We start from the raw sequence: 25755 nt of genomic DNA on the forward strand, positions 1-25755 counted from the left end.
ATGGAAAAAATAACGACATTAATTAACACACCATACAATAACAAGGGGCCATGTTGTGTGTATTTCGCCCCCTTCGCTGGAGATCTACTTGTAGGGTTCATAGGATATGGTGATTTGGATAACAAAACCTGGATAAACCGTTACGATGAATTAGGCCGTCTGAAGCAAACAATTCAGTATAACGAATCAGGATACCGTCTTTTTACCCTTCCTTCCCATATAGCAGAGAACAACAATGGGGATGTTGCTATTTCAGATAGAAGTACAGTTGTAGTTACAGACATTGGAGGTCGACATCGCTTCTCTTACCATGGAGGGCCATTCAATTTTGGGGTGGTTCAAGGAATTTGTACTGATTCACTTTCGCACATACTAGTGTGTGATAGTTACAGTAGCTCAGTACATATGATTGATAAAGACGGTCATTTTCTAAAATATCTTCTAATGCGACCACCAGGTATACTGTCACCGAGCAGCCTAACCATCGATGTAAACACACATCTTCTCTGGGTTGGATCATCAAGTTTAAACACAGTGCTTGGTTATAGGTACATAACCCAATATGATAACACCTACGGTATGGCACATACCATTCTTATATGTGACTATTGTTAATCTCTGATTAATTTCCTAATTACAATTCAATTCGTTAATTCAATTTTGCACAAACGTATGCCATAGGTTATTAGAATAAGTATGTTATATATGAAACCATAAACGACTAAGTAAAATAAAGGCACATTATATTGCATTTATTCAAACAAAATTAACATATAAGTTTGTAACTTATTATGTTTATTTTTTAGCTGAACCCTCACTGAGTGCCGTTGTAAGAACATCTGCTGTACACTCAACAGTACAAACGGGGGAAGAACATTGCTTTGTAAATGAACTACTCTATTTAGAGACACCAGGTCCATTGCTTCTGAATGCAATTAGAGTGGAGGGCATCTGGTGTTGTTCCCATTTGTCACTTGTTTCGGCTGATGAAATGTGGGTCAGTGATCATGAAAATCTCGTATTGATAAACACTAAAGGTGAAGCAATATACCATATCAAAGATTTATTCAGTGAACGAGAATCCGGAATACACACAGTTACCAGTGATGGTGAATTGATTTATATAAATAAAGAACATAACATAATGAGACTGTCGACAGTTATGAAGACAAAAACCAAATTCATAACGTTATCTAACACTGCATTGATACCTTTGAGTGTGTATTGTTCCCCTTTCACTGGAAACCTACTTGTCGGAGTTACAAAAGACAACCCAAGGACAGGATCTATTTTGCATTACAACCGGGATGGAGATAAGACGAAAAACATACAGCACAACAACAGTAGAAAACCGCTTTATCGTAAACCTGCATATATAACAGAAAACGGTAATGGGGATATCGTGGTGTCTGACTCGGGCCTTAATAATATAGTGGTTACTGACAGGGAAGGAAATTATCGTTTTTCATATACAAGTCATCGCTCATGTTCTTACACATGGTTTCATGGAGTATGTTGTGACGGTCAATCAAACATCCTTATATGCGCTCCATACTCGAACTCTGTGCATGTCATAGATAAAAATGGACACTTTTTATCACATTTTTAACTTTCAGGGATGGGAAGGGCATACTGTCTGAGTTATGATGTCCTCAATAACCGTCTCTACGCTGGTATTGACCATAATCAACAAACACTGGGTGTTTACAAGTATAAATTCAGACAGGATTCGTTGTTAAGTAATTGTTCAAATGCTTAAAAAATAAAATGATCTTACATGTAGTGTTGAGGGAAAAAATTATGATAGAAAAATCCATTACAATTGTATATTCCATAGGGTTAATGCTTTTTCAATGCTTAATTCGAAAATCAACACTTAAAGCTAACTATTTCTATGATTTGATATTTGTAAGACTTAGTAAACTTATAACAATTTCTATGTCGTATTCATTTGTATTTTTGTTTTTTAAGGAAGACATTTTGTTCTATTATCACACTTCTTAAGTTAAAAACTTTTTGCCATGCATGCAAGTACAATGTAAATAATCGCTCTCTAACAATTCTAAGTATTTTTTTGTCAACATTATTAATGTTCTTTCCAACCATTCTCTCTCTCTCTCTCTCTCTCTGTTTTTTTTCTTTGAATGACGTTTGTTACACACATTCACAAAACACATGTTCGTCAATCCAAATGGGGTTGCACATCCTTCCTTAAAAAATTATTCATCTAAAGATGCAATTTTTTTTTACTTTTATCAAACGCAGTGTTGAATTTGGTGAGAAATTCATAGAATATATTTTTTTTTACCAAGACGAATGAGCTTATTCTCGTTGTAAATAATTTTGGACTTTCCTTTTCCATACTTTATATTTCATTCAGTCCGATATCTTTTTAGAAAACGTTTTAGCTCACTATTGTTGAGTTAGGGTCATCCCTTGGAATAATTGTATATTTATTCGTGTTCTTTAACAGAAACTGCTAGTACTAAACATGAACTATTTATGCAATACATAATATATAATATATTATAATAATTACCTAATATGTAGACAAGAAAACACTAATAAATTTAACATGCGGTGAGAGTCAACGTGTTTATAGCCTAGTTCTGTTCTAAACATTCGTTTAACTTTTTTTGTAGATCCGGAATCAATCTCTGGTGATTTAGCAAATCCAATAAAAGCTATTCAAACAACAGAGGCTAAAGAAAGAAAAGTAGGAAAGAATAATCTATTGTCATCACCGTATAGCCCAATCCTACACAAATACTTGTCAATTACTAATGTTCGGTGTAGCAAAAGTGTATCTGTATGCGCAGCAGGTACATGTAGGATATGGGTGAGTGAAGATCATGGCATTGTATTGGTCAACGAACGTGGTAAAACATTACATCAAATCAAAGATCAAGTCAAAGATTATCGCGATGGATCTTATAATGGGTTGTATGGATTGCATACGATAAACAGTGATGGTGAACTAATTTACGTAGCAAAGGATGACACAATACTCAAATTGTCAAAGGATTTGGAAAAAAGTACAGTATTCATTCAGAATACGGATTCAAATCAATGGAGACCGCAATGTATATATTATTCCTCATTCACGAGTGATATCTTTGTCGGTAGGGCAAATATGAATTTAAGAAGAGGAAAAATAATTCGGTTTAACAAAAATGGCAAAATGGTGCAAACAATTCAATACAACGAAGAAGGACTGGGCATCTTCAAATATCCTCGCTATATAACAGAGAACAACAATGGAGATATGGTGGTGTCTGATACTTCTGGCGCTGTAGTGGTCACTGATTGTGCAGGAAAATTTCGTTTTGCTTACACAGGGTATCCACAAGGAACAGCATTAGATCCACTCGGAGTGTCCACCGACGCATTGTCAAACATATTGGTATCCGATTATTACACTCGCACAATACATGTTATTGATAAAGACGGTCAGTTTTTGACATATCTATCGATAAACCTACAGTGTGTCTCCACACCATGTTCTATTTTCTTTGATAAAAAAACGCATTTTCTTTGGGTCGGCTCAGAGTACAGCAATACAGTAGCTATTTACAAGTTTTTAAGGAAAGACGATGTACTGGCAGGTAAGATAACAAAACATTAATTTATGATTAATTTTTTTTATTGGTGCGATGAGTGAGGGCGTAAACACACTTAAATGATACAATAATTGAAAGTAAGATATATGCATTTACATCAGTACACGAAACTGGGCTACAATGTACCTACATGCATTACGTATCATTTTTGATGAAGGGTTTTAAATAGATTACACAAGGACATGCTCTTCGTATGAACAGTTTCTAAGGCGTTGCAAGTTACTGACAACCAAGTTAATAAAACTGGACTACCAACAGTCTCGTTTGAATTCATCTTTGGTCCTTTGGTCGATAAAACGACCTTGTTTGCAAATACAATCTTCCAGTGGGTCGCATAGTGACTAACATTTTTTGTACTAATTGTTAGACCATAATTAATCACTTAGTTTTCTAAGGACTTTTCCGGTTTTTTCCCGATTACGACAAAGAGCATACGGCGGGTGTGACCGGTAGGCAGAAGATGCTCACTCCTCAATGGCACCTGATTCTACCTCTATCTTTTTAGAGTCCCGTTTTGCTCTGCGTTGAATTTGTATTTTATTATATGGATTTTTGAGATAGTTGACAGTTTTTTATTGTCATTTTTTCATTGCGTTCCTTAAAAAATATATGATGAATACTGGTAAACTGTGTTGGAAAGATAAACCAACAAATATTGGTATTTGCTAAATTGACAACAAAATGTATAAAGCTGCTCGCACTATACAAATTTAAGGTATTGACACAAACAATTATTACATGTAAGGTTTCATATAAGATTTTAGTTTAAATAAATACAAATCGAAGGCGGGCTGCTACAATATTAAATTAACCTATATTTTATGATTGTGTCATAGATCAAAATAAACATTGCGATGCTGTAATACAAATGCAACATGACGTCGTCGATGGAACTTGTTCGAAAAAGCAGATATTTGCCCCAGCATTACAGAACTATTTCATAGTGACAAACTTTAAACGCTGTTCCCATTTATCATATGGAATATCCGACTGCCTTTTAATCAATGTAGGAAACAAATTCATCATTACAAGTACATCAGGTGAAACTATACACCATATTGACGGTTTACGCAGTGATGCCCGTTCTGGATCACACTCAATGAACCTATCTCGGGAAGAATTGTTTTTTATCGAGAAGGACTATAACATTGTCAAACTGTCAAAATATAAAGAGAAAACAAAAACAACTTTTATCAAATATATACAGGAAACCGATTCTGCATGGAGACCATGGTGTCTTTACTGTTCTCAAATAACTGATGACGTTTTGGTCGGTATGAAGAAATTGGACAGAATACAAGGCAAGGTTATTCGGTACAACAACCTCGGGGAAGAAATACAGGAAATACAACACAACGAAATTGGAAGCGATATATACAATACACCACGTTATATAACAGAAAACATTAACGGGGATGTCGTGGTGTCTGACTCGACAGGTGCTGTTGTTGTAACAGATCGTGAAGGAAGACATCGTTTTTCGTACAAAGGACACCCTCCTGAATCAAAACTAGCTTCACTAGGAATCTGCACTGACACTCTGTCACATATCTTGGTATGTGATGAGTTAACCCACGCAGTACAGATGCTTGATAAAGACGGACACTTCCTATCCAATCTGCTAATTAAACCATCAGGTATAGTCTCACCTAGTTGCCTGTGTTATGATGTCAACGCAGACCTTCTCTGGGTAGGATCAGACGTCAACTACTCGGTATGTCTCTACAAGTATATATCAAAACAGGACCTTCTTACCGGTAAGATTTTTAAGTTTATATTCGAGTTTTAATGTATAATGCCAACATTCGATATCACTGACTATTTATATTTATACATGCAGCGTAATATTTTTACATTTAATGCCGAAACTATTGTAAATTGTAACAGTTATATATTAACATTGAAGATACACATATAAATACTATACATATATTACATGGCTTCGAGGGCGACATACCAGAATATTTGACCCGAGGTGACAGGAAAGCCCTGGAGTGTTATGTCGCCCGATGCCGAAGGCAGAGGGCGACATAACACTCCAGGGCTTTCCTGTCATCGAGGGACAAATATTCTGGTATTGTCGCCCGAGAAGACATGTAATATATGTTATATAACATTTTTAAACAAATCAAACTCGGGTTATCAACATATTTATTTAATTCACAAAGCAGAGGCAAATGTTTTTAAAACACTCACGCTTGAGTTATCACTTTTGTCGTATTTGCCGACTTTTTTTCATAAATTAAACTATCGAGATCATTTGAATTAAGATGAACAAACCGCAGATGTTGGCCTGACCTGTTTAAAATTCGCGGATCTGTTTACGTTTGCTTAGCAACTGGCTCGTTGAATTTCGAACCCGACGTAATTAATATGCAGAATTCTTGCACGCGATGGTGATATTACAGTTTCGGGAGGGCAATATAACTATTTCCTGTGAAATATAACTGTTTCCGGAAGGGCAATATAACTGTTTCCGGTGTGATTCAGCAATTTTCAGGGCATAGTAATAAAATTATCTCATTTGTGACATAACGAGAAAACTTATTCAAAAATGTTATATACAAGTATAAAAGTCAAGTATAAATATTCTAATCGGTACAGTCGCCGTCTTTCAGCACATCGTCGTTTGGTTATTTTTCTTTTACTGGTGTGTTCGAATACATTATCCAGGCACATATTAAGACACAGATAACTAAAACAAGTTATACATAAGTGATATGTTTATACCTAAACGTTGAAGGCGCCGATTAAAATGAACATAGTGAAGAAGTACATGTATCAGTCTCCTTTAACAGTAATTATATTTCGAGCACCAGAAAAATATATAGTTTGCTACTCTTATTCAAAGAAGTATTCAATCTTTTAAAAGAAATACTTTGTTTAACATTTTTTTAAAAAAATCACATTACATGTAGATTTAAATTTTGCAACGGTCGATTGTAAAAAAAAAAATTATATACCAATTGAAGGCAAGACACCGCAGTTTAATAAAAACTGCTGCTAGAATTCTTTGTTCTTCTTAATTAATTAGTTATTCATCCGGCTCTCGTAAAACCTTCCCAACTTTTATAAAGTTTGCACGGAAAACGGTGTGTTGCATCAAAACAACACACAGCATAGGATTCTAGCAGCACTTTTCAATTTAAGCATTGATCAAACTAACAATGCGTATAAAATTTCAACTTCAATATATACGGGGTAGTGTTTTAGTCGGATTTTTATATCGTAAACAACGACAGATGAAAGCCTGGTGAGAAATAAAGGCAAATTTACATACCTTATTAAAAAGCAATTGATTGATAAAACTATCATCTCTTCCAGTATTCGTACGTTCAATTCTTAATAAATCACACCACACTCCTTCATTAAAATTCTTGGATTAGTTATATTTTGAATATGTTTACAATGCTTTCCGATCAAATTCCGACGACATTGAACTTTAAGTCATGACGTCATCAATGTGTAAATCTACGTAATACAAACTTATTTCTGAAAAAAGGTCTTCAGTATTTTTTATTTGTTTAGTCCATGTTTCGTTGCTTAGATATTTGAATATGTACGTAATAACTAAGATTTGTGATTTCACAGAATTACACGTAACTCGGAATCCATATGCTTCCTTAATACCCCCGCGTTCCACAACATTTTTTGTTTTATTTTGCTCTAGTTTGTTCATCTGTCGTTTCTTAATGTTGGGCAATATGGTAATATTTTTCGTGATAAATTTTTATTCAGCCTTTTATAAATGATTTACAGATGAGAATCCAGAATATGAAGATAAATATGAAGAGTGATGTCTGGTTCAAGCAGACTTGTAAAGAAATGAAATTCTCTGGAGAAGGACACTTTGATTCTAAGGAATGGGGGGGGGGGTTAGATTCTCAAAGGTTTATTGTTTTCATCCAGTTTTTCTGTAAGATGTGTTCATTAAGAAAAAGGTTTCAAAAAAGTTAGTGTTTGTTAACAACTTTTGATAGAAAGAATGTCATAGTATGCTGTAGACAATTTGGTGTATGCCTCTGGTTTACCCTGATTGGTCTTATATTATAAGTACGGTGTTACTTATTTCTTCACGTTTGTTACAACACTTTAAAGCTGACATGAAATCATAAAAGGATTTGGTCGCCATATTAGTTTCAATCGCTCCTGGGGTATATATATACCGGTTGAGAAAGTTACGGTCGGTTGCTTTCCGATCGAGGCATTCACGTTGCACGGACTTCTAAATGCATGAACTACACATTGTTGTAAAATGTAGTAATAAAGAAAAAAGAATACAACAATGAAATACAAAATATATTTATTCTTTGAAAGGATGTCCAAGGTATCCGTATTATTTTGAACAGGCAGTGCTGTCTTACTTCGCATGCACATTGAACTCGTGTGCCGTTCATATAGAGTACATAACGTCTGCATCTTCTTGAAAACCCCGTCGACACTACATCCAACACAGCATCTAAATGATAGTAACTCCAAGAAAGTAACGTTTCCTTCCGTTCATACAAAAACGCCCCGTTTTTTTTTAAATCCTTGCGAGAATTGACATTGCTCGATCTGCCACAGTGTGTGGTTTGCGCATGTGCGATGTTATAACATACACAGGAAGACGGTCTACAGTTATCGAGATTGTTTTAAGTATCTGCGCCTGGATTTCAGTCTGTCTTGTTTCGTCGTTTATTGAAAATATCTTACTAGTGCAGTGGTTGTCATATTACTTTTGTTCAAAACGCGTTTTTACAACTCTTTTCGTCCAAGGTAACGTGTTCGGGTGTATGGAATTCCTGAATGCCGTGAAGGCCTTATATAGGGGGTGTGTAGCGATGAGCAGAACAATAGAAATCGACAACTTATATGGCGGTAGTCGGATATAAAAGGGAAATAATGCATATTTGTAAATTTATGTCACCTTTAAAAAGTCACACATTTGTATTTGTTTTTTAAAGTGTGTTTAACCTTGGAGTAAGTTTACAAACCTTGATTCTTTAAAAAAAAGAAGACAACTTTATATTATTTTTCCAAGCGCGTTGAAATGATCGATATTAATGCACTTTGAAAAAAAAATGTACAGGGCACAGTCGAAGTTCTTAAAACCTTTTTAGATGATTGCTTTTACTTAGCTCGATGGAACATCAACAAGAGAATTTAAAAAAAAAATGTTAGCTATTCTGAATTGCAATTGTACAATGAACAACAAAGTTCAGGAGTTCATTAAGATTTGTTGTCAAAATATCACATCAATTGCGCAGAGTAACCATCATATGTCTTTTCTTCTTTTTTGTTTGTTTGTTTGTTTGTTTTTTATAATTCTTTGGACTGTATATTTTATAATATCTTTATTCAATACAGTTTTAATCTGATACATTTTTTTGAAAATCAATGCAAAAAGTGCATTATGAAATGTCTTTTATAAAGTAGTTAATTTAACAGCTGTAGATGTAACTACCTTACTTTTTACATCGACATAATCCGTTTAGTTTAAATGTGAGAAGTGGTTTTATGACTAGAAACTCATAAGAACACGGAAAAAGCTTTTGATTGCATTGATCAGTTTATTTTTCTATGACTAAACTTTATTTATCAAAGTTCAAGAATGTGATATGATGTTTGGGAAAAAAAGATGCAGTTGCATTCTTCGAGTACTCACTTTGATTTTTTGATTAATATATTGGTAATTTGACTGTATCATTGGTTGTCGTATCTATAGAGCAGATTTAACACGGTTATAAAAAAGGGAACAATTATTCTGAATGAATGCGACATCAGTAAATAGTTTTATAAATTTCTAAATGAAAAAGATATGAATGTTTAAACTCATTATTCACTTAAAAAAAAAGATTTAAGTGATTTGATTTGGTCCCAAAATTAACTCACTTTGAAAAAAAAAGCCAAAATGAGCTCATTTTGTAAGAAGTTAGACGCACATTGAACATGTTTTTTCAAAGTGCTTAAGATTTGGTCCCAAAATTAACTCATTTTGAAAAGACAAGCCAAGATGAGCTGATTTTGTAACAAGTTAGACGCACATTGAACTTTTTTTTTTCAAAGTGCGTAATATTTTAAAGACTGTTGCCACATACTTTGCATGACTGGCAAACGAACAAATGTGCATTTCAACAATAATCAATTAAATGATATCGATTAAATGTTTACACAAAATAATTAAAAATGCATTTCATTTTTATCTTAATGCTGAAACTACAACTTCAACCATATTTAGTATGACCATAGAAGCTAAGTTTTAAACTATTTTTGTAAGTTATGATGATAATAAAAAATGTTGTCTGTTCTGTACTTAGTCAAAAATGTTTACATTGTTTTATAAAAGCATGTTTATGTTACAGCATAGCACATTCGAATAGTAAAAAATGGGTGTAACAAATTTGAATCCGATATGCCTTGCCTTTGTAATAATATAAAAGTGCAAAAAATAGGTTTCTAGGTGTAGTTCAAATTCAAGTTCAGTGTATTCACTATGGTCATACTAAAGATGGTATCTGAGGCTCAGAAAAAATATACAATGTTCAAATGACGTCAGAGTAAATTGTGTTACAATACAAAAAGGAAATACAAGTAAAGTGACATATATACATAATTAGCTAACTGCATACAGATATACATTAACTGTGTGTGAGGATTCTAAGAAGGGCAGTCTAAATCATTGATTTTTGTAATAAGTTTTTCCTGTGTGAGGAGTTGGGAACGTCGTGTAATGCCATCATTTTACAAATTATAAATGAATAAAAGCATTATAAGAAATGGATGTTAAAGAAATTACGAATACTATACTGTGGTTTCATTAATATTCGTTGAATACCAATTTTTGTGGATTTCGTTGTTAAGCTGATCCACGAAATTAAATGTTCATTGAAATGTAATTTCTATTAATATTTGAATTGATAGGGTCATTGGCCACAAATTAACATATTTTTGAACTAAATATACTAAATATATGAACGAATGTCAGAAACATTGATGTGACTGCCCAAACGATATTTCAATACAAATATAAAATACATGTATCATTAAATACACTACATAAGGCTGTCAGAAGTTGATTCTTTGCTTATTGAAATTTAAAAGGTAACCAAAATCATTTCGGTCATAATTGGTAATGATTTGAAATTGATCGATTGTTGCAGCAACACAGCTAGGTTGATAGAAAAAAAACCCACTGTCAAATAACTGTTTTGACAAATAAAAACTATACAGGAAAGGAATAACAGTAAACAAACAAATGCGTGTAAGCATTGAACAAAGTACCTCTAAAAGTAATAATGAAAGCAATATATCCAAGTGTAAAGATCAATAACGAAAACTATATCCGGACCTAGAAACAGAAAATAATAGAAAATGTTCTCAGGACTACAATGCCAAATTTATAGAAAGAGAATGATATTCACATATAATTAAGGGCAGGTTAAATAATACTAGTCTTTGGATCTTTACCATGGATAAATTTACAACGAATATTTTATAAACAAACTTGAATTGTATTTTCTTAATTTCTAATGTTTTTTTTATGAAAAAGATCATTTTTATCCTTTTTATCAAATGATATTGAACGAATGCTGCATACTTTCAAAAGACATGATGGCTTAAAATTGATCAAATTTGATAACAGTTTGAATACTTCTCAATTTTATTTTCCCTGTTTTGGATTAAAGTAAATTTGCTTGATGGAATAACTTTACAATCACCATCACCATATTATTGTTCGGAGAAAATAGTTCTTCATTCGAATAAGATAAAAAAATCTTTAACTAATGTTTCAGGCAGGTAGGCATCGGGGGGTGGGGCTTTTTTGTGCAGCAAAGGTTTTCATTTTCAAAGGCAAAAACAAGTATTATTCTATTTAGATATCCCAAGTTCCTCATACAGAGAGAAGTTTTCATATTGATTGTGCGAACACTCGGGGATAGGCATGGAGTGCTCCAACTCTTTGTTCCTTTCACTTTCACTTTTCAGGTTCTTTTGATGTTTGTACATTGTCTTTCTTCGTTCTCTGAGAAATCTTAAAAGAATTTCAAAATTACTTGCTTTGATATTAAAAAATCAGAAAAAAATCATAATGTATACATATTTAAACGTACCTGACAGCAAAAATGACATTTAGTAATCCACTTAAGATAAGAAATGTCGTACAGACATAGAGTGAGGTGGATAATTGGCTCTCAGATACAGGATGAATTAAACCTGACTCCAAGTTAAAAAAAAATATATGATTAAAGCAAATTCAACCTTTTCAGATTTATTTTTTACGAAATACAAATCGTAAGTCTCGAAATTTTTTAAGTTAAAGCTATATTCATTTATTGTTACTTCTTTAAAGAACATTACTATTCCAACATAGTCGATTACTGTCCTTTACATGAAAGAGACATTACCTTCAAAACCCTGGTCACAGCGATCGCCATGGTAACCAATCTCACATCCTCGTGGACATTGACCAGTCACGTGATGACATTGTTCTCCATACAGATATAAACAGTTCCCACATTTAAGCAAACATCCATCTCCATGTGTATTATTACTGCAAACTTTACAACAAGATCAAACATTTTTTTTTAATATACAAGCATATTTTTTTGGCTTTTTTTCTTTACGATTAGAATAAGTTTTCTTATTACTGGATTAATTCAGGTATAACTTCAGAATGGATTAACAACTGAAAAATAAATGCAAAAAAACCCCAAAACAAACAACTTTTTTTTTTAATCAAATACTTAAATTTTGTCCGACAGTTAACAACTCACAACCTTTTTCTATTCCTTCCTTGAAAACATCTAGCAATGATTTTTAGGAGCTATAACATTACAATTACCCTGTGTACATTGACTTCCTTGATAACCAATATCACATCCATTGGGACATGTACCATTGATGTAATTACATTGCTCATTGTCAAGGCAATGTCCACACGAATGGTTGCAATTTTGACCAAACTTTCCTTCATTACATTCTGCAAAATGCAGCACAAATTAGAAATTCATCGTTTGTTTCAACATGTAAAAATCAAAATTGTAATATTATGCCAGACACAAAATTTGTTATAAATTTTATAGATATAAGGATAAATTTTTTGATTCATTGGCTAAAATTGTTACATCATACTTCTTTATTGTTAAAAAGATCATGTTGATAAAAGTAAAAAAAAAGACAGTGTACGTGTATCGCATGTGGCCCCTTTCCATCCCACTTTACATCGTTCCTCACACTGCCCTGTCACCCTGTCACATCTGTATGGAACTCCACAGTTAATGTTACAGTGCTCCTCACAATTGTAGCCATATCGACCTTCAGGGCAGGCTGTAAATGCGATATAAGACTTTGTTTTAGATAAAAATAATACAAATTGCTTATTCTATTATATCTGTTTAGAATAAGACAATATCAAGGTTAAAGGGGTAATACACGATCATATACTTAAAACAAATTTAACATGTACGTACTTAGGTCACATTTCGTGCCATAAAATCCACTGCCACAACCGTTTATACAACTTCCGTTCACATGATGACACTGTTCATTGTTTATACAGTTTCCACAATTCTGCTGACATTCTTGACCGTACGATTTACTGTTGCATTCTGTAATGTAAAAGTTATATCATTTAGATTCAAATTTTAGTCCGAATGAGAAAGAAGTTCAACGGTTGATAGAACTGTGGTCATGGTTGTTTAAGTAGAGTTTTATTGAAACATTTTTATGGTTCGCAGACAAAATGAAGTTTAGATGATTGTCAAAAGTTTGCGGGACAAACAGACATTTAAAATAGTGCTTACATCATAAAGAAATGTTAGACTACCTTTTGTTGTTAAATTATATTTTTAAAATTTCTTAGACATGGGCCCGTTTAAGTATAGACATTGATTGGCTTAAACACTGTAATTGATCATTTATATAAATATTCAAATAAAACCAAAAAAACAACATTCTCTCAATTTATTTTAAACCAGGGTGGATACACAATTTTAAAACCGCTCAATTAAAAATTACTACCATAATTATATATGTGGCATATACTCACGTTCATTACAAGTTGGACCTTTGTATCCATCAGTACACCCCAGGCAGGTTCCATCCACGATGTGACAGTGACCTTCCTGACAGTTCTGTGGACACGGTAAAGAACAGTCCTCTCCGTAATATCCTGGTGTGGGACAACCTTAAATTATATGATGATTTTTGTACGTTTGAAATAATAATTTAATGATAAAACAGTGTATATAAAATTCGATCTAAGAGCAGCACGTAAAGTATTTTTCATTTTTATAGAATTGAATATTCTTATTTTGTTGATAAAAAAGGGATAAAACAATTATTTGTGATTTTGTTTAGACAAGGATATTTACAATGTGTAGAAGAATTTTAACAATAACAATTAAAACAATTTTTATGCTGAAATAGTTGCCGCTAGATCCTACCATAAACCTCAAATTCGCATATGTCGTTGTATGCTCCATCTGTAGAATAACCAGAAGGAAACGGGGGATGTGTTCGATTGTTGTAGTAGATGACGTAACGTCCACGATTAGGGCAATTTATCGTTAAAGGATTCTCTATTGTTGCTCTAGTAAAGTTTCTGTCTCTGAAGCACAGAATCCCGTCCTCTTTGTTCGTTGTGTTTGATATGTAGACAGAGAACCCCAAAAATCGCCCCGAATATTTACTTGGATTTCCTATTAAAAAGATAACCAAACATAATCCAATTTTGTTTGTTTAAACTGTATGAATTGTTTAACAAATCAACATTTATAAATATATTGCTTTTGAATTTATTCTATGGATTATTGTGAACACAAACAGTAATTCTGTAAGGAAAAAAAACCCAGCATATTACATTTCGGGATTTGGGATTAAACTTAAAAATATCAAGACCAAGTATTTTATAGGGTTCAATTTGCTTCCTTCATTATCTGACAACAATGACAATGAGATCTTACATGTACCTGGGCTGCGTTTTACAAAAGAACTTACGACCTTTGACCAAATTAATGAATGGTAATTAATAACATATTAATCAATAGTTTATTCTAATAGGTGTAAAATATGATTATGGAAATCAAAGTTGTTGTAAATAAATGGTTTTCTTTAAATTTTGTTCATTAAAGATGAATCCATGAAACTGAAAATATTTACGACTTTGTCACAAGTTATTTTGTAAAACGCATTCCAGGTATGTATATTTAAAATGAAAATATAAAATTGAAGTACCCCAAGGTTCATTGTCAGTCCTGTAGTGTATCACAATGTGATGCATGCTAAGAACTTCCCCTAGATCCACCCTCCATTCTGCCACAGGGTGATTGTTCCCGGATATTGTACACTGGTCGTCGTACCGAGAGAGATTTGACTTCCGTCCGTCTACAGCGCGATCCGCTCCCCAACAAGGTCGACCGCTATACGGAAAACGCTGCCATGCTGGTTTCCCCAGAGCAATATTTTCTTAACATTAATAAAGTAGGATCATAATTCGTTGCAATATCATTGAGGACCATCATTGCAAAGAAATCAAAATAATCAACTATTAATTTTAAAAGGTTATCTCTGGTTATTTATGTTATAATTTCTGTATGCAAGCCTGATTTAATAAAAGCTAATTCAAAAAAAACCTTGATCAAATTAAACATTGCTTATTGGCGAGTCAAAGCCATTTATACCAACAAAAAACAAAACAAAAACAAAAACAAAAACAAAACCACATTTAATTCATTGAAAAATAATTTATCCGCATCCTTGTTTTCCTAGCGTCATAATTTACTTTCATTTCGGATAATACTAGTCAATTTGTTTAATGTTTATATAAGGATTCTCATTATCAAAACAAATATCGAAGTTTTCTTGTTCATTTCTATTAATTGTATTTTGACCAAAATAAATATTTGGCGTAAGAGGTATGTAGTGTTTACTTCCTGTCTGTGTATTAAAGTTATAACAGTGTAAACAAAAATGACAAAGCTTATTACGAGGGCTGTTTGTAAACTTTTGAGACACTTTCTCTTACTTTTTTTTTTTTTAGGAAAAAAGATAAACCCTTGAAATTTCACCATAAAGTAAATCAGGGTATAGTTGATTAATGTTAAACGTTTCTAGTCTATGGCATGAATTGATCATGCCTGGTGAGTGGATCAACGTGCCTTCGTCCAGTGACTCGGAACAATATCAATTAAAGGTTCTTTTTTTTAGATTTCCAACAGTTTGATGGATATTCGCTGCGCCGTTTTGACGTCAAAACTAAACGTAAAGTCGTTGTCAGGTTTTCATTGCTTGGTAGATATATTTGTACCATGTCCGTATTTCAACGCCAACATTTGTGAATCTTGAAAAAAAGTAAGCCACAAAAAATAGCAAAATGAAAATATTGAATTTGATTCCTTTTATTATCAACTGTAAGTTTACGGACACTTAAAAAGTAGATGTTTAAGTTGTTTTAATCTTTGAGTTCATGCCTGCGCCGTGTACCCCGATCATCGATTTGTTTATCTATTGTTGTAAACAAAATATTAAATATTCTTTTAATGTTACTTTGTTTTATTATTTGTTAGGGTTTCTTTAATGTTTATGTCAACTTTCATAAAATTTATCAATTATAAAGGGAAATAATCGTGTTGTCGTAATAAATTCCGAACAACTCTCGTATTTGGCAAGTATTTAATGAGGATTTAAGATGTATAGTGTTGAAAATGCGTTTGAGATTTATGAGTTTGTTACTGTAGAATTGTGGAAATATTGACTCCAACTGCCAGGAGTAAAATGATTCCAATGGAATTATGTCCTTATAAATCTCAAAACAAAACATAAACTGAACACATTTTTAATTCAAACTATCTCTAGCTAGAAAAAAAAAGAAACCCAGAAAAAAAAGAATAATAAAAAGTTAATATCTTACCGTATGCGTTGATTAAGATGAATAAATTAATACATAAATGCAACCAGAGCAAATGCATGTCTAAAATGGAAGGAAGTAATGACAATATTAACGTGTTTTCTTTTTTCTAAAATTACACGTGATTTATTTAAACATGTTCCGGGAATAAGTGTTGTTAACATTTTTTACTTTAATGATCATGAGACATATCTAGGCTATATTGTTTTATTTGGTTTGCACCGTTAAGTACCTGCGGTATGCAATTGCACATCAAAAAAGTACAATAACGTAAACAGATTCTAAGAAACTAAATTCACTGACAAGCACAAACAATATTGCCCCTGGTTGTAGTGTTATACATGTAGTTTATTTTGAAATGTTATAATTAAAAGCGTTATGAACCAATTTCCGAGTTAATACAATTTTTAATCACTCAGAGGAACACACCATATACTAATGCATGAGCACGATTTTCTTGACTGTTAAAACGTTGAAATCGATTGATAAACGTTTGAGCACAAAATGCAACAAAAATGAAAAAAAAGATGCTATTTATGATATGATCAAGTGTAACAATTATGCAGAAATGAAATAATTTTCACTGTTTCAGCTTTGCGCGGCTGAGGCAACCATGCAACAGCCATTTTGTCGCTTGATCTTTGGCTCTTGATTTAACGATCAGTGTTTCATTGATTGGAACTGCAATTGAATAAATAGTACGCTGTTCCGAGATGTATTCACTCTGGTACATTTCATTTATTGATAGCAAAAACGAAAAAGCAAATGGTTTGTTTCCTATACATAGATGAAATACATGTGCATGTTTTTTTTAAAACAAGCTAAAAAAAAAAAAAAAACCCAAAAAAAAAAAACAACAAAAAAACAAAAAAAAAAAAACAACACACACAAGAAAGAAAACCAGATGAAGTATTACTACCTGGGACAAAAGGACCTGTGTATATCACGTGAAAGTAGTTTTCAAAGTTCACCTGAGGATAAACGCACAGCGATTTGACCAATGGTTAATCAATTAACACTCCCAATTCAAAAAGACCCGTTTAGGTATCAGTGATATTCAATGGGCAATAAGGTTAGATTTTGCGGTCATTAGAGTGGAAATATTGTTAATGCATATTACGTAAAATGAAAAGTACTAGTTACAAATGCAATAGTGTTTTTAAACTTATTCTTAAAGTATAAGTCATCAAAGTATTAATGAACTATAAGATGAATATCGAACTAAGAGATTGGAAATTGAGATTCCAAAACTATACAGATGTATATATGTAAAGGATCTTAGGCTGTTTGATGGCATTTTTGCTTTTTATAATAAATGTACTTAGCAAGGAAGTTATTTAAAAATGTATAACGAACAATGAAAATACAAATAGAACTACTTTTTTGTTACCTGTCGTGATTGTTCAGTTTTACAATTCTAAAAGGCACTGCCAAAATAATTTAAAATGCATTGAAATTAGAAATTGTTTTCAATAATACTGGTAAATTAAAATCTGATTTAACAATGCCGTTGCCTGTTATTGCGAATTTCGCAGGTTATATAACGAACGATGTGTATGTCTGTAATAACATGGCAAAGATCTTAAATACGATACGATTAGTTTTGAAAATTGGGCATTGACAACCACAGGATGAAGCTCTACCAGACAGTCAACTGAAAGGTGGCTGAATGGCATAGCTATACCATTCAGTCACATCCACAGACCATTCAGTTAACATTTAGTTGACTGAATGGCAGTCAACTCCTGTAAACCAATTACATCTAATGCATCAGTAATATCAATGATGTAGAGAATTATATATTTGCTTATATTAGTTTGCAAACTGCCATAATTTGATCTTTGAAGGATATCTCCTAATTTCTGATAGCCGGAATTGTTGTCCGCCACTTCATATTCAGTATTTGTAAATATAAGTAGTTACGTATGATTTCTGTTTCTTAGGTTTAGTGTTCTGTTTGTTCATCCAGAGTTTGAACATTATGAAACACATTTCAAAATGCATAAATAATGTGTCACTTGTCTAATTATACATGTATCAAAAGTCAGACAAATAAATTAAAGTATCTGACAAGTATTATCTCCCCCTAAATATTTCTTCCCTATTTGTTATAAAAGTTGTATCCCAGTCTTTAATATCCGTTTCATGTCTATATTGTATAAAAATAATGACAACGCACTCAAAACGGCGTTTTAATCTTGATATACTATTGTTAAATAGCACGAAAGTTTACCGTTTGTGCTCATGAAACATTTTGACGGAGAATAAATTATATATTAAAATATTAATAATTATGTCTGTTAGATGTTAATCGTATACATGTATAATGATCGATAAGAATCGTGGTTTAAAAAGACAATTCTCCCTTAGCGTATTTTGAAATCGAATTCATAACTCATTTATATTCCATACACTTTTATTTCTTTTTTTCCAAGTGGTTTTCAAGAAGTAGAATAAAATATGAAAAGAACAAAATCACATTCATTTAAGAAAGATCACTACAACAGTGCATATGCGAGCTAGAGTTAAGTTCATCTAGGTGATCGCATATTTGTTCAAACAAGGAAGCTCTCAAAGTATGATTTTGTTGAAACTAATTACTCATATACACAGTTTAGATTTACTTAATAAGCTAAACGAGGAAGATACTTTTTTCTACATGACAATTATTTTGATCGCGGAAAGAGATATTCAATTTATAAGATAACAAGTGTTGTTGTTTTATACTCTGACACTCAAACGTTTTTTGCTCTCTATAATACCATCTTATCATGTTGCACTATCATATGATCTTACAATGCATCATCTTTTTGTATGATTAAGAAAAAATAATTCAATCAAATTCTATGTAATAAAAGGTATCAGTATTTACGAAAGCATATTTTAAATTCAAAACTGAATATTCATTTATTTTTCATAATTACAACTGCTATGTTTTATCCAAAATTTTGTGTATAAACATTCCATTATCTATAATATAATAAGATAATTGCGCTACCCGAGTCTAACTGATCGCAATTACTTACCTGCACTTCACCCCCCCCCCCGGTCAATACACAGAATCATGGACTCCTTTAAGCACCCGCGTTTCCAACGTAATCAATTTAAATTTAAATACTAGTACATTTAATATATCTTAATTACTATAGATACATTATAAATTATTCACTCAGATAAGCCAGCATTGCGTTTAGTTTTGACCGAATTTCTTTTAAACAATGTTATGCTTTCTTAGGTGAGTAATCCCTGTCTGAAGGTAGTAAACAAAGACACCAATGAACGATACAAACATTTTTTTTATTAAAGCTATACTAATTGTTGATTTTTCATAATCAAGTTAATGCATTGGAGATCACTCTCTTTAGAGGTCAAGGAATGCGTATATTGATACGAACACAGGTTGAGTAAACTTGATCATTTTAAAAATAAGTTTTGTTTTGTTTCTTAATGAATTTCAATCGATAATGTTATAAACAGCAGACAAAATACTAAGCTGCACTGCATGGAATATTTAAAAATAATTTCAAACCTGATGATATAACTGCTGATTTCTAAAATAAATGTTCTGGCCTCTCTGTTTGTTTTAAGCATGTTTTAAAAGGTTTTATCCTATTCATTTCCTAAACAAACTTTGCGCCTTAATAGAAGCCCTTTTATCCCAAAGGGTTAATATTTGAGCAACTTAAAATTGCTCAAATAGGTAGGTTTATGTAATTAGTCTGCATGTTTATTGAATATGATTCTAAAAAATATATATTTTGTACGACCTCCCTGTTTTATCTTTTGTGTACTCTCATGAAACGGCCAAAAAAAAAGACAATATCATTAACAACTGACACACCGAATGTCATCAAAAAGCTAATTTAAACGTTTCTCGTAAGTGTGTTAAAAAAACCGGCAAACTAAACAAAATTTTACATTTAATGAAAAAAATACACATGAATATATACTAAAAACGAAAATGTTGTTCCGTAAAAGAAAAGAAACAATCATGTTTTACAAGCAAATAAAAATAGCGTTTAAACTCCATATGCTATACATGTATATTTATTATCTATAAACGCAAATGTAACATTTGTATGTACAGTATCATTCTTAATTTAATGACACTTGATCTGCATAAATATACTCAGGTCAATATTACATTAATACAATGTATACTAAATAATATGCTTTCTATATGACTATAAAATACATTTCATACTAGACGATTACAAGAAGCCCATTGGCCACATCACTCACCTGAGCAACAATTGCCATAATGTAATCAGACTTATGTGGTCATATACGAAATATCTGGAAGATGAAGTTGATAAGATCGTGTATAAAAATATTTCAAACTGTTTTCCATATATTCTTATGTTGAACATTGAGCTCCTTTTGTAAAAGGATTATTTTCATAGTCATATAACAAACTGAGTATTGCAGTTCTCAAGAAGAACTTAAAGTATTGTTCAGATATATATAAACCTACACGATAGGACCACAGTCTAAGCAATCAAGAAACAGCAATATGTCAAGATGAAGGTAATACGTATGTATTACAGCATTTGAATGTTGGAGCATATTATGAATTTTTTTCCTGTGTAAAACTTGAACCCCTCTAACGTGGTCCCATCCTACCCACGAATATTGCGATAAACTTAAATATACACAATGTGGATACTTTCACAAATAACAACTCTTCTATGCGATTAGTTTTTATAAGAAATTTTAAAAGATTAGTTTTTTAAAATATTTTTTCTAAAAATTCGATGCAACCCCCCTACACATTGTGTCCCAAACCTACCCCTGGGGATTAAAACAAACCTGACCCTGAAAGTCTCACCCTGCCCACATTATTGTACAAGCGAATCTACAATACCTAAGGGAACACCCTTACAAATTATTTCTTTTTTGGCCAGTAATTTGATAAGAAGCATTTTTTTTTTTTACATTTTTTTTTGTAAAAAGCAAAACTCAATTTTGGTTCCACCTTACGACCGGGGATTAATATTTAAACAAACGTGAATCTACACTACCTCAGGATGCTTCCCTACAGGTTACAAGTATCATCATTGGAACAAATTTAAACCTACACTCCCTAAGGATGCTTCTGAAAGAGTTTCATATTTTTTGGGCAAACACTTTTTTAGAAGTAGATTTTTGAAAAATGCCTACAGATTTTAATTATTCTTTATTATCTCCCCTTGAAAGAGAGCGTAGACCTTGATTTCAACAAACTTGAATCCCCTTTACCTAATAATATTTTGTGCCTAGTTTGGTTTAAAATTGGCCTAGTGGTTCTGGTCGAAAACGTAACAAAATCTACGGCCGGATGGACCGACAAATGGACAGACAGTCGGACGGACGGACAGACTGACGCCGGACAAAAATTCGTCAGAAAAGCATTCAAGCTTTCAGTTAAAATGAGCTATAAATGAAGTTAAGCAATAAACTTTGACATTCGATCGTAAAAATACTTTTAAATCATCTTTATTAGATACTACACAAATTGATATTAAACATCCAAGTAAAAAATAAAAGTAAAATTTGATTTAACATTTACAATTATATGTAACTGAATGTTAAAACAGTTTATTCCCACAGGTCTGCAACAGTTCTCTTTTTATTCCAAAAATTAGAAGTTTAATCAGAATTTGTTTCGTTTCTCTATTAATAAAAAAAAAGAAACAAAATATTGCAAATTCCGTTTAATTAAAAAAAATAATCTGAACGTTTTGAGTACCACCATATTATCAATTTATCATATTTATAAATATTTTTTGCAAGATTCTGAACTGGAATGTTGACGTTAAAGGCTTACTTTTTCACAAGATACACTTTGTGGACAATCTGTAGACATTGTTTTTTCTAACACTAATGATTCAGATTCCTTCGCTTTGGTATGCCAAAATCTTTTCATCATACTCTTTTTCTAAAACAAAAAAGAAAAAAAAATAGTTAATTATATCTTGTAATAACAGTATTACTGGTCTTCTAAATAATCGAAGATTGAAAAAAGATCGATTTTTTTTTTTAAATTTGCAAAGCTAACTTTTAATTTTTTTTAGCATGTAACCGTTGATTTGAAATTTAAAAAATGAAGTAGAAATTCTTTAAAATGTTGCTTTTTTAAATATAACAACCAAAGGAAATAACAAAAGAATATCAATATTTCATAGAAGGTTTGATAAAGAATGATATAACATCATCCCCTCACCTTAGGTTTCATTGATGGTGCATTTGATTTAGATGTCGAAGGACTTTGCGAACCTAGAGAAGTTTCCTTTGTCCCTCGCTCAGCGAAACTGAATATTGTACTGAAACTCGGGTATTTATTCCTTATGCCCTGTCTCACCTGACAAGACATTGCAATTATGATATCGAATGTTTTCTTTTTTTCGCTAAAGGAATCTCTATTAATGTGTTAATTGGTAATAACTTTAATAGGGTTATATTTAAATCAAAATTAAGAAAATTTATTAGAATAATAATGTATTAATATATATATATATATAGGTACATGATATAATTTATTATCGATTTTAAAAGCTGACCTTTTTGTCGAACAGAACGTGTGAAACAAAAATTAAAACCCCCTGAAAAATAACGATTTATTATGAATATGGGGATATGTGAGTTAAACAACAGAAACAAAAAACCAAACACCAAACAAACATGTGTTAAGCATATCTAACCTGCAGTGAATTTACAATGACAAACAAATACTGAAACACAACTGCGTTATCGTTAATTGCCAGGATTCCGAACAGCCAAGTCACTCCTAGAACTGGCAGAAGTGTTCCGAGTGACCGCAGACCGGATCTAGTAATAATTCAAAATATTTGTTTTATCAGAACGTTTTACAGATATAACATGTTCGATTTAATGATACATGTCTGTTAGTGGCAAATAAAAAAAAACTTTGTACAAGTACTTTGTATGTCTTGTGGATACATGCGAAATGTATGTGAAAACTAGTGACTATTATTTTATTATGTTTTTGGTTTGCACAGGGCGAAAAACCATCTTTAAGCAAGTCCTTAAAGGTGGCTTAAAGGTGACTTAAAGGAGCTTAAGGCTATACAACCTTTAAGCCGCCTCTAAGTCACCTTTAAGCAAGTGCTTATAGGTCCTTAATGTCCAAACTTCTTTAAGCCACCTTTAAGTCACCTTTAAGCCACCTTTAAGCATCTTTAAGTGGCATTTACGCTCTCTTTACACTGCCTTTGCACTGTCTTTAAGTGGCCTTTAAGTCAATATTGATCACGCTGAACAATAAAAACTTATATTAAATGCAAAAGCTCTTTTATAGAGATGGGAGGGGGTCATCCGAGTGATAATATAATTTCCAAGGAAAGGAGGGGGGGTGTTCCAGGCGGTTTTAATCGTCGCTCCATTAAGCGCAGATCGCTATCATCAGCACCGCTCCGATGGACACAGATTGCCGTTATAAAATTCTTTATAATTTTTTGGGGGTTTCAAAATTATTGTAGGGATGAGCGCAGTCTCTGTATCTTAATATGTGCATAAAACTAATTAAAGTATGTTTGTTTTCTATTATAAATTAATCGGTGAAATCTCTCTCTCTCTCTCTCTCTCTCTCTCTCTCTCTCTCTCTCTCTCTCTCTCTCTCTCTCAGTTCATCCGGTTATTAAACAAAATAAAGGTAATGAACCAAAAATGCATGATTTAATTTGTAAATCGGTTTAAGGTTTGTATTTTTTTTTTCAATTTTCATTATTTCTAACTCTAGATCTGCTAGATACATGTTAAAGATGAAAAGACTCTCAACTGCCTTTGTTATATCGGGCAGGATATTACTGCTTTGTTTGTCTAGACATAGTTTTGTTCGTTTGTGTATATCTAATTAGAGTCTATTGTTTGTCCAACTTAAGAAAACCCCTGGAACTAACACAGAATATACAAGATATACACAACAGGTGTGTCGTGTGCCCAGGTGCACGTCAGGGTTTCTAAAGGCGTTAAATCTTAGTATGTACGAGTATACGATAAGTCTAGTGAATAAAAGTTAATTTACATTTGTAATTCATTTTCAAAGTATTATTTCCTAGCTCTAGGTTTCAGAGATGTTACGTCTACAAATTCGAGAACCTCTCCAGGACCACCACTGGAACCAGTATGACTGTGGGTAGTCAAAGCCACCAGGAAGCTACCTGCATGATTAGAGAGGCACTCAACACGGCCAAAACCAAGGTCAGAATAGGATTTTGGAACGTGCGAACCATGTACGCAGCGGGAAAATTGGCACAAGTAACAGCAGAAATGAGGAAATACAACTTACATGTAAGGGACCCTGAATCCATCATAAAGACAGCCCTCTTCTGGACACCAGAAGGAAAAAGGAAGAGAGGGCGACCAAAAGTTACCTGGCGGCGAACAGTGGAAGCCGAAATGAAAGAGCATCAGAGAAGCTGGGGCACTCTCCAGAAGCTAGCCAGTGACAGACAGGGATGGAGAGCCCTCGTTACTGCCCTATACGCCAAAGGCGTCACGGGCAGTAAGTAAGTAAGTACGTCTACAAATTAACGATACATGTATGTAAGAGTAAAATCTTGAGGCTCATTAATTAATGTACCGGTGATCATAAATAGGGGTTGATTATTTAAAGATATGTATAAGGGTAGATATGTCAAATATACCCGGCCTGGCACATCATACAATTGTATGTACAAGTCATTTGCAATTGCCACATGCAGTAAATACGTCACCGGTAATTGGTAATTTTGTTTGTTATAGAATTGATAGTTTATAAATCATGTACATACAATTAGATGTAAATATTAAAACATATTGGAACGGCGCCGCGATCATGAAAACCGGGAAATTGCGGGAAATTGAACAAATACCCTAATAGTATCAATGCATTTAATAAAAGAAATGATTTCATTTTCTTTCTTACATTTTTATAGCTATAAATAAGATGAACGTATATCTACTCGGTTTAAATTTATAAACTACGTGTAAGAAAGCCTACTACAGTGAACCCAACGGTTTCCATTTAGGTATAATATATTTTTGTTCACTGAAGACCAAGTTCCGTATTTCATTCTAAATACATGCATGCATGTAATTTATAAATTAGATATAAGTGATTGTTACAAACTGAATGGTTTGTCAAAATCTTTTCAAGTAAACACATTCAATACAGTGATTCAATATCCACTGATATATAGGATATAAAAACGCTCTTATGTATGTTAGTTACCGTGGCGCAGAGGATGTGTGGTGATGCTAGTAAAC

General features: G+C 32.6%; 4 protein-coding genes across 4 annotated transcripts in view; 2 read left to right on the plus strand and 2 right to left on the minus strand.

The window, feature by feature from the left end:
* On the plus strand, positions 1-2783 carry LOC128174521 (uncharacterized). Its single transcript, XM_052840056.1, has 3 exons — positions 1-577; positions 807-1739; positions 2643-2783. The coding sequence occupies exons 1-2, from the start codon at positions 1-3 to the stop codon at positions 1607-1609; spliced, it is 1380 nt and encodes a 459-aa protein (XP_052696016.1). The 3' UTR covers positions 1610-1739; positions 2643-2783.
* Positions 2784-3181: 398 nt separating this feature from the next.
* On the plus strand, positions 3182-7467 carry LOC128174522 (uncharacterized). The gene is made up of 3 exons (XM_052840057.1): positions 3182-3449; positions 4457-5377; positions 7380-7467. Exons 1-3 carry the CDS (start codon positions 3182-3184, stop codon positions 7415-7417), a joined length of 1227 nt encoding a protein of 408 aa, XP_052696017.1. The 3' UTR covers positions 7418-7467.
* Positions 7468-11438: 3971 nt separating this feature from the next.
* LOC128171571 (multiple epidermal growth factor-like domains protein 10) lies at positions 11439-16573 on the minus strand. Its single transcript, XM_052837365.1, has 10 exons — positions 16513-16573; positions 14838-15068; positions 14048-14302; positions 13651-13788; positions 13073-13210; positions 12789-12929; positions 12445-12582; positions 12008-12160; positions 11714-11816; positions 11439-11634 (listed from the first exon to the last, which is right to left on the minus strand). The coding sequence occupies exons 1-10, from the start codon at positions 16568-16570 to the stop codon at positions 11472-11474; spliced, it is 1518 nt and encodes a 505-aa protein (XP_052693325.1). The 5' UTR covers positions 16571-16573; the 3' UTR covers positions 11439-11471.
* Positions 16574-20995: 4422 nt separating this feature from the next.
* The window catches only part of LOC128171612 (adhesion G protein-coupled receptor B1-like), a 30527-nt gene continuing 25767 nt past the window's right edge, over positions 20996-25755 (minus strand). The window contains exons 21-25 of the mRNA XM_052837403.1: positions 23190-23316; positions 23049-23090; positions 22712-22849; positions 22316-22426; positions 20996-22161 (exon numbers count right to left, since the gene is read on the minus strand). Of these exons, the coding sequence (XP_052693363.1) occupies positions 22138-22161; positions 22316-22426; positions 22712-22849; positions 23049-23090; positions 23190-23316 (442 nt within the window). The 3' untranslated portion in view covers positions 20996-22137. The remainder of the gene's footprint in view (positions 22162-22315; positions 22427-22711; positions 22850-23048; positions 23091-23189; positions 23317-25755) is intronic.

The sequence above is a fragment of the Crassostrea angulata genome, chromosome 2 (genome assembly GCF_025612915.1).
Source record: "Crassostrea angulata isolate pt1a10 chromosome 2, ASM2561291v2, whole genome shotgun sequence".
In the NCBI taxonomy this organism is placed as follows: Eukaryota; Metazoa; Mollusca; class Bivalvia; order Ostreida; family Ostreidae; genus Magallana; species Magallana angulata.